We start from the raw sequence: 13,608 nt of genomic DNA on the forward strand, positions 1-13,608 counted from the left end.
ACTAGGCCAAGGAAAGTTATTCTGAAGAAGAAATACAGTATTTATCTAGAGATTTAATAATACAGGTATCTCTAGCAGCTAGGTAAAATAAAAAGAAAAAACTGCTTTTCTAACAGAAAGGGTCACAAAAAGACATCTTGCTTTAAATGCAGCATACTTATCGCCAAAACAATAGGTATGTCAGGATGGGGCCTTCAAAGGACAGATTTTCTTCATGTTCACAGGCTGATGAAGATATCTCCAAGAGTAATTTCACTCAACTTGGGTACCAACTACTAATGAATATCAAAGTTTGTCCTCTTTCTTAGTAAAGCTGACATCACTTTTGCCATTTTCATGACCGAAATCGAAGCAGAAGGACAAAAACTTGAAATGAAAGTAATGGTGGGCAACACCAAAAACATTTCAGGGATTTGTTATTAAATGGTGCACTAGAATTCTTTGTGGTTTCTATCTTTTGCAATATGTAACTGATAGGTGTCATAAGCCCAGCTTAAAAATTCAATTGTATCTTTTGCTACCAAGAGTTAAGGCAATCTTGGCTGATTCTGACCTTTTTTGTGCAAATCAAGCACTGCATTTTTAATTCTATTACTATCATAATAGCTACAACAGCAATACAAATAATGACACTGGTTATTTGTTGTAGAAATTAAAGTCTTGTAGCTACTGGAGTAATCAGAGTGATCTGCACCCTAATGCAAGTAATTTATGCGTATCTGTAACATTCTGTAAGGTGCTTGACCGATCCACCAGGGGGAATTCATACTACGCCAGATGGTACTCACACCAGAATCTCACCATGCAGAAAATCTTGATTACATGTATCTTGAAGAGAACATTCAATACTATCTAGGTTCAATGCTCAACTGAATTATGATGGCCAAGGGAACTTTCATGCATTGCCACATAAGCTCAAGGAATATTCTAAGTTTATTTTTGTTTCCAAGTTATTTCAAGTGCTCATAACTTTGTCTACCATGTGAAAGTACCAAAAGCAACAGATTATTCCAAGTCAAATAAATACATTGTGAATAAACCTATTTCCTTGATAATACTACAACAGCATTATAATTCTAAGTATATCTTAAGAAATCTAAATTTTAAACTGAAAATATGACTGATCCTTATCAAGCCAGATTAGACAAATTTGCCACTTGTATGAGTAATAATTATTTCTCTTTTAAAAGTCCTTGATGCTAGACAAAAGTGCTGTCCTAAACCACAAATGTAACTCTGCAAGTGATACAATAATATTCTGAAGAACTAGGTAAACTACATTTTGAAGTAAAAACAAAACAAAACAAAAACCTTGACATTTTATAAAATACAAAACTAAATTATCTGGCTTTTTTAGCTTTATGACAATGTCTGCTTAAACTTTAAAAACCCAAAATTCTAGATGACAAAACTAGAAACAACTTCTTATAATTTTTGTTCATTGGGGGAGGTTTTGTAATTATTTCAGGTTTTGTTTCAAGCAAAGTGTGTTTTTTTTTAAAAAAGCCTACAGGGCTTGTGTTAATAATTACAGTAAAATCTAAACTCATTTTTAGTATATCAGACAGAACTAGTATACTATGTTTTTCAATCTGAAACACTTAAAGGGGGAGGGGGGGGATCAACTCTTAAATAATTAACTTTTAAGCCTGAAGTTTATTTTATGTCTTAACTGGAACTTTAAATTTTGCATTAAAAAAACCCAAACATCTGACTTCACATAAACCCTTCAAAAGAATTTATTCAAACATGCTAAGCTACTGCCTATCACTATCATAATAACATTGTAAACACAATAATAAGTTAACTTCATAATGCTGTTAAAAAATCAGCCAGGAAAGTAATCTACTTTCCTACCTGTATCAAGAAGATGACTAACAAATTAAAACATGGAAAACATAGGCTAGCAGAACCATAACTGTTTTGACTGCAATTTGGAAAAGCTAAAAGATAGGGCAGACCTCAAAATTTCTGCAGAAAATCCTTTAAAATTTTTAATGATCAAACATTATTAAGCCTTTGGTTATATTTCCTGTTCTTCTCTGATGTTGTCCTAGAGCTTCATGTTGCTTTAGTTCTGAGAAAAAGAGCCAACTACCAAATCAAGAAAATCATTTTCTACGTTACCAAGACATTTTCTCATTTAAGTATTGACCTGATCTGAACTTGCCTGTGAGTGCTGACAGAATCAGATCAGAAGGTGATGTGACTGTTGCCTATGAAAAGCATGATGCACAAAGGCAAGCTCATAAGCCTGTAGCTCCTTGCTGTGTTGATCTACTTTAATCAACTTCTAGTATCTTTTGGATATTCAATTCTGGTTGGATATTTTTGGTATTTCTATTCACGTAGTTTTAATGAGGAAAAATAAAGTTTTCAATGGTATGCAGGCACACTCTAGTCCCATTTCAAAACTGAATCCAGGAAATTTATTCTGTATTCCTAAAATATTTTCATTTTATCAAACCAAATCCAAGCAAAAGATATTTTAAAAAGACAACACACAAAGCTCTCAGTAAAAAAAAACTTGTAACGAAGATTCAACAATAAATCCCTCAAAGGATGTCTTCCAGCCTGGTACAACATGTGTTCCAGAACAGTTCTAGAACTACCCAGAAAACATGGTTTTCTCAAGGAAAAAGCAGATCATTCTCTCTCCCTCCGATCTGTTTATCTGTTTAAGATATGAACACAAATCTTCTCTCTTTTACACGTTTGACAATTTGAGATCACTTAACATGAAAAGCTGGACAGAGCTTAACTGGGACTTTGTCCTTGTGACCGATGGCATAAAATGAAGAGGTCAGCAGAGCGATTACCTCACTCCTTGTCCCAGCAATTCCTTCTGCTGTAAGAAATGCCATTTTGGCCTGATAGCTAGTCAAAAGATACTTGAGCTAGAGGCTCACAGGAGGACTGATTAGTTTAATTATGACATAATTTAGGTCCCATTAAGTCATGAGTTTTTTAATGGAGGGAAATAAACTGATTATGCCCTTAAAGAACATCTGGAGATGACAAAGTGAGAGTAGATGGATTTATCTTCAGTATAAACAAAACAAACACACCACCATATAAGCCTAAGAATAAGCTAAGGAGAAGATTTGATTTTTAATTTGCAAATCTAAACTTTCTGGGGAAAAAACCAACAATCAATCCCTCAAAATATTGTATTTAGAAAAGGAGAATGCCTTATTCACAAAGAAGTACATTAGCTTGGTGAATTAATCTATTCAAGTGATTTGGTTTGCTGCAATAAACCTCTTGGAATGGTACGCATTACGCAATTTCACCATTAGATTCCTTTCATCCTTTGAAGCAACAACATGATTTCCTCATCAAGTGTGCATGGAGAATGAACCCCAGTTGTCACGTTTGAGCAGAGATGCACCAGCACACAGTCCAAAGCCTGCTCTTCTTTGCAGAAAACAAACTATTACAGCTATTAGGTTTCAAAGTAAACATTCCATTGCATATCAAAAAACCACAACCTATTCTCAATGTCTAATTTGCTTTAAGAAAAAATAATTTCAAAAATAATTTCCTTAACTATAGACTTACATGAAATTATTTTTATTTGTATTTGCATGTGGAAAGAAGATCATAAATGGATGTTTGTAGTCAAAAATCCTGAAGCTTTGGAACTGACCTTCCAATTCTGGAAGCCCCCACTATTCAGCTCAGGGCTCCAATTTTGATTTTTGGTTGGGAGGTGACTTGACCTCTCACTGGGCACCACTGACAAGAGCTTGGCTCCATCTTCTTTGCACTTTCTCTTCAAGTATTTATATACATTGATAAGATCTCTTCTGAGCCTTCTCTTGGCTAAGTGGTCCCAGCTCTCTCAGCCTTTCCTCAGTAGAGATGGTCCAATTCCTTAAACATCTTTGTGGCCCTTCATTGGACTCTCTAATAGCACCGTATCTCTCTTGTACTGGGGAGCCCAGAACTGGACACAGTAGTCCAGGTGCAGCCTCACCAGTGCTGAGTAGAGGGGAAGGATTCCTACCAAAGACTTTCTTTGGGACTTAAGAACAAAGACTGGTTTCCCAGGACTATCCCTAATAATCCAGAATGTATGCACCTTGTAGGTTTCCTACGTATTATACAAGCAACGTTTTGAGGTGTTTCTATGTATGACCCCATTTCACATTTGAGGCATAAGTGTAAGATGTATTTTACTCCAATTTTCCTCCATTAAAGTTATTAGAGGATCCAAAGGGGGATGACTGGCCTTCTTCAAAGGCTATGATTGTTGAAATAATTTGGGAGATTACATCTCTGCAAATAAATAAACAACAGAGTTCTCTTCTAGAAGGAAAGATCTGGACTGCATAGAATTCAAGAGCATACAAAGAATTCATCACCAGAACATGCTGAAGCTCATTTTTCATCTTTCACATTAGTAATTCAAAAGACGGAAGAAGTTGCACATGTAATGGATAATTAAGAAATTTCTCCTCATGTGGCAACTGTGGTATTCATTCAGTTACATTCCCTGGAATCTGAAATACACAATTAATCATGAAATTCCTGGTGAAAATTCATATATTTGCTGCCAAAACAATTTATAGAATTCCACCCAATACAATTTTGTAGCTGTACATAATAGTTACCACTTAACATTTGTGCTTGACTGTCATCTGGAGTTAGGTCAGAGACATACACCTTTTATTCCAGACAAGAACAAGACAATAAACCTGAGAGCAGATACCCTAACTCTCAATTACTTGAATTATTTGTTGAGGGTTTTGAGAACTGAGATGGATCTTAGGGTGCCAGTCTAGTAGAGGAATAGAAAAGACAGAAGTAAAATAATTTCCCTCTACATTCTTGTGAAACCTTCTGTTTGGCTCTTTTTCTAAGAAAAGATATTAGCTTCTTTCATAAGGTTTTCTCATGACATGGTTCTAATGAAAAGGGAACAAAGAAAGGCGGAATGACACAATGAGGTGGTAGAAATACGCAGCATCTTTACAGAAAAAGTCCAACAGCTAGTCATCCGAAGTCATAACAATGCATAGTTAACAAAGACAGAGGATGAGGAAAAGACCACAGTCATCATTCAGAACTAGGATGTGACTAATCACTGCATGGCTAGAATTTCTGTTTGCAAACCACAGCTGACAGCCACACAGAGGAAGCTGGACCTGCGTCCTGGAGAGCATTATCTAGTAGCAGTCTTAGAAAGCAGCTGACAGAGTCCAACAATTTCTTAGATGCTGACAGTTAAGACTAACACTGAGAGTGCAACAGGTAGAAAAATCTCCTTCAAACAGAGTTGGTGGACAGCACAGACATGATTTTAATGATTTTGATTTTCACCAGACTTTCAGAAATGTTGACACTAGAAAGAAATGGTTTATTTTGCCATGGAATACAGGAGCAAGATCACAGAATTTCAGGCAGGACCATCCCTTGTAGATTGAGCCAAATTCTGAAAAACAGAAAAATGACAGTCTTAAATAAAGTGCCCAGAAAGACCACAGTTCAGAGTGGCCACAGTTTTGGCTGCTTCTTTTTGCTCCTTGGGAAACAAAGTCCAAGATGATTCTTACAGAGTTCACCACAACAAATAACAAAAACTATCTTAACAAAAGCTGTGATTTAGACAAGTAAACTATTTTGCTGAAAACAGCCAAACCCTATCTCTGTCAGAACACAGGGAAATGCTTTGTCATTCTTTCTACCTGTCTTGCACATACCTCTGCTTTCTGTAAGCATGCAATTTACCTCTCTCCAGTCTTGGATACAGAGGGGCACAAAGGGGAAAAGAACCAGATGTTTTTAACCAAACTGAAGGTAGTACCAATTTCTTTCTCCTCTGTCTTTGTAGCATGGAATCTGTTAAGTTTCTGGTACTAGAACTCCTAATAATAAAAAATTTTGATGTCTTCTGAATAATTTTTTTAAGTTCTGTCTCCCTTAAAAACAGAACTCCACATGAGTCCTAGGGCAGACAATGCATGATTTCTTTCCCCCAACTTAGTCTGAGCCAAGGAAAAATACACAGATTTCTAGACAAGTAGGGAAATTAACTTATTAGACACAGCCTATGGTTGCTCTACAGAAGAGCTAGAGATGGCATTATCAGCAGAAATTCAAGCATTTTTTTCTAGCACAAGATGCGCTGGTTACTAACTTTAGCAACAAAACCTAAATGTATCACAGACATCTTAATCAGGTAGTTACAGTTTACTGGTGATAGAGTTCTAGGAAAAATATGCAACAGCACTATTATTCGCCAGCTAACTCCCATGATAGATATTAAAAGAAGTAGGAGAGGGACAGCAACTCTCCTAATTTGTCTCACTTGGACAGAGAAAGGTAGTTCCTCTTTGACCTGCATGGTTGCGCAGTTGTTTTGCACCGGCATAGAGATAACAGTGCACAAGGACAGACTTATGAATGAGTGCTAAAGTTTGAACTGAAGAACAGACATCATGGAAAGCAAAATATGCATTTTTGCCAAGTCTGCTCTAAAGATCTCAAAAAGATGCACTGGTTTGATCTCAGGTTTTGCTTTTGCTTTTAAATAGCATCATTGATCCCAGGTGAAAAGTTAATTCCCAGTAAAATTCCAATACTCCAAAGCTCACTAAAAAAGATGGTCACAGGGCTAACATTAAGAAAAAAAAAAAAAAAAAAAGAAAAAATGCATCAAAATAAAAAAATTATCCTAGAACTCTCCTTGGAGCATGTCAGCACAGACAACAGTCCTGGTAACATCAAAGGCTTTTGCCAGCAGACAGCCATTTAAAAAGGTGGACGAGTTCAGAGTTTCCAATTTTCTCACCTTCCATCAGAGAAAGTAAAGTACATAAACATGCTTTAGCTAGCTCAGACAAATAAGGAGGCTCAACATGAGCATCAGTTTCCAATATGACAAGTTAATACTCTGAGGGGGCATCTTCTGAAATCTTTTTACAGATCAGGATTAAATATGATCACCCTAAGGTCTCTCAGACAAAGGAAGGACAGCCTACATTAAATAACATATGCTCCTCTAAACCACTAAAACTACAAAGGAAGGATCGCTCTAACCTGGACACACCAAGACATTGTTTCTTCTTCCTCTACTGTAAAGCAAACCAATCTACACCTCACAAGCTAGTTTGGTGATTTATGAAATCCTACAGAACATGCAGTTTAAATCAGTAGCTTCGCAGGAATAATTCACATGTTCATTCACAATTAGTATCTCCTACATATATACAGCCCAGGCCGGATGGGGGATCTTATCTTCTACAAACACAGCAGACATCCAAGTTACGCTGCTGGCAATGGATGGCACTATCAAAGCAAGTCACCTGAGATTTCATGAACGAGATTTTCCTCATTTACTCCTAAAAACGCAATAAAAAAACTCAAGTTATCAGCACTCCCAAAAGATGCAAATTTCCAAAGCACTTCTGCATCTAAGTGACATGTTCCACAAGTATCTGCACACACCCAGGACCTCAACAATAACAATGTGCAGATGCATAAGAAATGGGAGATAAATATGATCGAAAACATGATACTCTCTACCCTCCAGAATAGTGGGTTGATTTCTGGAAAGTAATTCTCAGAAGAGATAAAAACCAAAAGCTAAAAGACAAAAGCTCACCAAGAGAAGTCCTTTTAGAGACAGACTGAAGCTGAATGACTGAGATTGTTCAATTAAAAAACCAGACTAATAAAAGAGGACCCAAGTGATCCTAATTAACCTCTTCTATTCCAAAAGACTGTTCAATAGAACTGAGGGACAAAACACTGAAAGAGAGCTCTCATATTTTCAGTACACAGTTAACTGAGGCTGGGGGGGGGGGGAGGGGGGGACACGACAACGAGGGGGGACACACTGTGATTAAAATTGAGATTAGACATTTAAACTGGAAATAAATTATGTTAAAACATCTAATCATATAAAAAATGTTGCAGCAGTTTTATAGGTTTTTGTTTAATAAAAGGAGGTAAAACTTCACAGCAGAAGACGAACTAACTGCTAGTGCTAGAAAGAAATTTTCCAAAGCAAAATATCCTCTAGCTGTCCATTAATCTAATACTGTTTTCTATTATTGTAGATAAAGAACTGGTCTCTGACTCAAGAATTGCAATTCCTCTCTTCCTGACTGATGCTTAAAATTAGAATGTCACCCAAAGCATGCTAATGATATAAAAGTTCTTATAATGAAAAGTACTAATAATATCACCATGTAGCGTGCAATATATACTGCTTAGTCTTTGTAGCTATGGAGCTGTGCTCATGGAATTTTGATTCTTTAAATATGTAAGATTTTCAGACACCAGACCTGCTTTCACAAATGAAATCCCATACTTGTAAAAAGACACTCAATCCTCTCATTGCTTTCACTAAAACATCACAAATGCCTCAGCATTCGGATGGTACTTGCTCAGCCTATTAAAACACAAAACATACGATTATTTTTTTTTTTTCAATACAACAGTTGAGTTTGCTATTTTCAGAGAGAAAATTTAGTGACACTGATTACTGTAGCATATAATCCCATTTTTGCACCTGCGTTCTGATACTTTAAAAATCCATTTTTTTAACACTTGACCTTCCTACTGCTTTAAACATTGAGAACTACCACATCTAGGTACCCAGTGAGAAAAAGCATGGGATGATGACATTTAAATGGTACCATGTCGCTTTTAGAAAAAGCAGCAAGTGCAACACTGATCACTGCAAGTTTAATCTTACTATCAGAAATAGCCATGCTGCTTTTAAATCGAGCATTCTTCTTTAAGCATACAAACATTTCTGAATAGCTTTTGCATTTAAGAAACATGCAAAACTAACTGCATAAAACTGTAATGCTTTAACATACTTAGAATTATATTCTCTCAACATCAGTACAATTCAAAGCAGGAGCAACTCCAGTACGCTGGATTGTGGTACCATACAAATTAAAGTACATCCCCATACAAATCAGATAAAGTCATTATATTCTTTCTCTCTGGTTTGCTGACTTTTGATAGATTTTTTTAGTTTAGTACTACTCTGAATAATGAGTTCTGTCACTCAAATGTAGCCAAATGTAGCACATTGTACTAAAACTGAGAGTGAGTGAGCAGGAAATTGTTACCACAGGAAAACATAAACAACTTCCTCAGTTGTAGCTCAAACCACATAATTCTTATAGTCTAGGAAGTCCTACTGAAACGAACACTGTCATTCAGAAGCACTCCTGAATGCATGATATTAAATGTGTAATATTACACTACAGCAGCCTTGGACCTTAGGTTAGAACAAGCAATGAGCCACCGCTTCCTTAGCTTAATGGGAAGTTGCGGATATGGATTTCCTGCAACACCTGACATCAGAGATGGCTAGCAGTTCTTAAAAAACTACTTTTTCCTGGATTAAAATGAGAATGTTAAAGCATTAAATGTTGCAAATAACAGTGATTCAAACTTCTGATTCAACAGCCCTAGCACAACGATCCATAATGGTACCTTGTCTGCCTACTTTTTTTCTTCACATTTTTAGCACCAAGGAGAAATATACTACAGACATGACACCCTTCTAAGGGACGTTCCCAGCTAAAGTTCAAATAAGAAGATGTAAACAAAGAAAAAAAAAAAAGTAGCCATTATGACCAGATTTTCTAGTGTGTCTAAAAGCTTAAATGAAAGACATAGCATCTATTCTGCTCTCCGCAGGCAATACCTGTCACTCATACGAGTAACTCATACAGAGGGTATGGTATGCCTTGGAGCACTAAGCATCATGAAAACAAATTTTGTGCTATAAATTACCTACAAGATTGTCTACTGCTAGCTCTCACCCCAACAGGAAGAGCAAAGCAAATCAGAATTTAACGTCTATCCGCAATGACACCTACTGGAAGGGAAAGGATTGATGACTCAGGCTCACATCTGCCCTTCATACTCCTGAAATGCTCTCCTTGCCCTCCCAACACCACTAGGCTTACAAAAGCATACTTAGAGTGAAAATACATTCAAGAAATAACACCAGCACATTTCTTCTGCAACATCAGTTTGTAATTTTTTTTTTATGAACTTCAGCACCTGATAGCATTCACTGCCAAGTGAACTACTGAGCTACAGAAGCCTCAGTTTTGCAAGAAGGGCCGATCTTTTAAGATAACCCTAAAAGTTGCAGGAGTTACAGGCAGGCCACTAATTCCCCACGTAATCGTCGCCGTTTAAACGGGAGCCAAAGGTCTACCTGCTGCAGATTAGCCTCCTCCGCAGCCTAAGTGCTTCAGGGCAGACACGAGATTACCCCTTCTCCTCCCGCCGGACCTCTGACATTCAGGGGCGGCCGGGGACCGAGCAACGACCCTCAGGCTGCCGTGCCCCGCGGGCACCCCGGCGCACAAGCGCCCGTACAAGTTTCGGCACGGCGCACCGGTGGCGGGGACACGACACGGCCCGTTAAACCCGACAGCCAAAAGCCATCTCCGGGCGGTTTCTACCCACGGCGAAGCCCGGGCGGGGGGGCGGAGGGCGTGAGGAAGCGCCGGCCGTCCTTGACGAATTCCGACCCGCTCCCCGGATCCCCACAGCGCTGACTGGACGCGGGGGGCGGACTGCCGGCGCAGCCCGGGACGGCAGCTGGGGCAGGCGGCGGCGCGGGGGATACTCGCGCCCCGCTCCAGGGGGGCGGGAGGAGCGGGCGGGGGACGAGCCGAGCTGCGGGGCCGGGGCGCCCGGAGGGGGCCGGGGCCCGCGGCGGGATGCGGCCCGGCGGCGGCGCTGGTGGTACCTGATGATGTCGTCCTGGTGCCCCAGGTAGAATTTCTGCCGGTGCTCCCGGGGGCTGTAGACCACACCGACCCCCGCCACGAAGTAGACGATCTCCTTGGCTGCCGTGTAGTAGAGGTTGTTGCGGCACTGGTGACCCCGGTAGCCGTAGACCCACTCCAGCCGCAGGTGGCAGCTCGGCGCGCTCCGGTCAGCCATGTCCTCCCGCCCCCGCCAGCCGGGTACGGCTCTCTCCCACCGGAGACCCCGCGGGAAGAGGGCGACGGGTCGGCCGGCCCCTCCGCTCGGCTCGGTGTCTGCCGCGCTAATCCCTGGCCGCCGACATGAATGCCCGCCGCCGCCGCTCGTCCGCCGCCGCCTCACAGAGGGCGCCGCCGACCGAGCCCGCCTCGCCGCCTCGCGCCGCCAGACATGGCTGCACTGAGACACCGCCCGGGACGCGGAGCGAGGGCGCGGCGCGGCGCCGCTCCGGCCCCCCTCCCTGCGCCCCGGCCTGCGCCTGCGCCGAGGGCAGCGCCGTCAGGCGGCGAGGCGGGCCTGCGCGGCCGGCGGCGGGAAGGGCGCGCGCGGCGTTGGCGGGAGGCGCGGGCCGAGGCGCCGCGGTGAGGAGGTGGCGGCGCGCGGAGGGGGCAGGCCGACCGCCGAGTGGTGGCGGGGAGGGGGCAGGAGACAGCGGGCTTCGCCTTCCTCGGTTTGCGGGGGGTTCTAGTTACAATTTCCCCTCCCCCCCATTTTTTTCTTCTTCTTTTTAAGCGAGGCTGTGGTCTCTCCCCCTTCTCTACGCTTAGGTTTATATTTTTAAAAGCTGCCCTTTCGGGGAATGTCCCGGTTCCTTGCCTTTCGGTCGCCGCGCTGCCGCCCGGCTCTCGGCAGCCGCTGCGGCTGGTCGAGTCCCTCCTCAGCCGTGTGTGGAAACCACCCCCCACCCCGCTCTCCCTGCGGGCCCAGCGGCAGGCCGGCTCCACGCCATCCGAGAAGACGACGACGTCAGCTGTAGTTTTTAATGACTGATATTTAATCCTTTAAGCCCAGCGCCTGCCCCATACACCACACAAAAGTCACTTCCCCATCCGTGCCTTAATTTCCCCGTGGCCCAACTTTTCATCCTTAGATCTCAAAGCGTTTTACATGGGGAAAGTCACCCATTTTCCTGTCTCACAGGAGGGGAAGCGACTTCCCTGTGCTGCATGAGGCAGCACTGCAGGGGACCCCCCCCGCCACGTCCAAAGTTTTGATCAGGAGAACATGCCCCTTCTCGGCTTTGTCACAGTGTAGAGTACCTTGCTGGCCAAATAAATGTGCAGTACATCATCATGCAAACAGTTTTGCGCTATGAACTTGAATACTTCTTCTAAAAGCTCCTGGATAACTGTGCTGGTTTGACAAATGAAAATAAACCCAATCATTTCCCTGTTACTTTCAGCACAGATCTGGCTTTCCAAGTGTATGTATTTTGTCAGGACGTGTTTTTAAATCTCCCTTTCTTTAACTTCTATTTCTCTTCTATACTATTTCATTAGTCATATTGACATTTCTTCCACAAAACGTCTACTTCTAACTAGTTACTTCATGCTGGAGACCTTTTCCCGTGCTACTCTATGATTTAATTAGTGGGAGGCTTTCCTATTAAACCTTTCTTGAGTAAACTTAATATTATATTATTCCTTACTTTGTTTTAGAAAAAGAATTCTTTTGTAAAATCACGCATTTAAGCATTCTAGTCAATTAGCTTTATATTAACATATTTTCACAGGCTAGAACACCAAGAGACGATATTTTTGTCAAGCTCTGACAAGAAGGGTTTTCATGACACCAGGAACAGGCGCAGCTTTCAGTCCCGCACGTTTATTGAAAACAACACAAGGGACATAACAGAAGTCTGCAGCCTGAAACTCGACTCAAATATACAGCCAAGGAAACTTCCCCTTCCATGAAAAATTTAAATTTTTTGAAAGAAAGAAAGAAAAAAATAAAGAAAAGGGCTTTTATCTCTAAATAGGACAAAAAGTCATATATACTCACCAACAGATAAAGCAAATGTTACTTCCACAAAAATCATAAGCAGTCTTTTTCCCTTCTGTTTGCTTCCGAAACAGCCACAGCACCTTGGAACTTGAGTACCCACAGTTTCTCAGGAGTCCCCAAGATGGGAGACTAGCCAGCGAAACAGACCGAAAAATTCCCAACTAGTTCATTTTAGAAGTACAAAATGTATTATTCTTTCTAATCTGATGTTAACTTTGCATGGCTGGTCCGTGTTGCTATCCCAGTTCTTTTCATGGGAAAGGTGGCTATAGAAAAAGTCCATAACAATGCTTAGCCTCATTCCGGAAATAATATGGAAAAGAAATGAACACTGGCTTCCTTTTGGGAAAATAAATAAATAAATAAATAAATTGCATTTCTGTGTTGCTTCCCTTTGAATTCCACAGAATGCTTTGATTGTCAATACACATTTAATCAAACTGCTATTAATATTTTGTGCGGTTCCATAAAGTTACAAATATATCGAGGCTAAAAATAAGAATACAACTGCAAGACTGTTCCCTTCATTAGCCGAAGCTTATGAGAGAGTAGGTTCGAAAAATACTGAACATACATGATGACTGAAATAACTTCTTTCAAGCTTTGAAATGTTAATTGGATTGATTATCAGCAGACATAGGCATTTGATACATATTTGACTTCTGCTGTTCTAAAAGCCCATTTGAAAGTGAGCGTATTTTTGTGGTATAAATTAAGAATGTATTTTCTCTTTACTGCACATTTATTGCATATTTAAACACGAATGTACAAAAATACATAATTATGATGTCTCTACTTTCATCTATATAAATGTATACTCTTGTTGGGTTATTACTTAAAGTGAAA

The 13,608-nt window shown here is 40.7% G+C and overlaps 1 protein-coding gene and 1 long non-coding RNA gene across 7 annotated transcripts in view; both read right to left on the bottom strand.

Annotated features, from left to right (window-relative positions):
- The window catches only part of EML5 (EMAP like 5), a 119,580-nt gene extending 108,378 nt beyond the window's left edge, over positions 1-11,202 (bottom strand). For 5 of the 6 annotated variants that reach the window (XM_049828595.1, XM_049828593.1, XM_049828592.1 and 2 more), the window contains exon 1: positions 10,739-11,202. In XM_049828595.1, coding sequence (XP_049684552.1) covers positions 10,739-10,935 — 197 coding nt within the window. In that variant the 5' untranslated portion in view covers positions 10,936-11,202. Of the gene's footprint in view, positions 1-4,367; positions 4,432-10,738 lie in introns of those variants that run through there. The other variant, XM_049828596.1, reaches the window with a different exon arrangement.
- The window catches only part of LOC126050575 (uncharacterized), a 186,952-nt gene that overhangs the window by 108,378 nt on the left and 64,966 nt on the right, over positions 1-13,608 (bottom strand). The window lies entirely within an intron of this gene.

Source organism: Accipiter gentilis, chromosome 25 (assembly GCF_929443795.1).
Source record: "Accipiter gentilis chromosome 25, bAccGen1.1, whole genome shotgun sequence".
NCBI lineage: Eukaryota > Metazoa > Chordata > Aves > Accipitriformes > Accipitridae > Astur > Astur gentilis.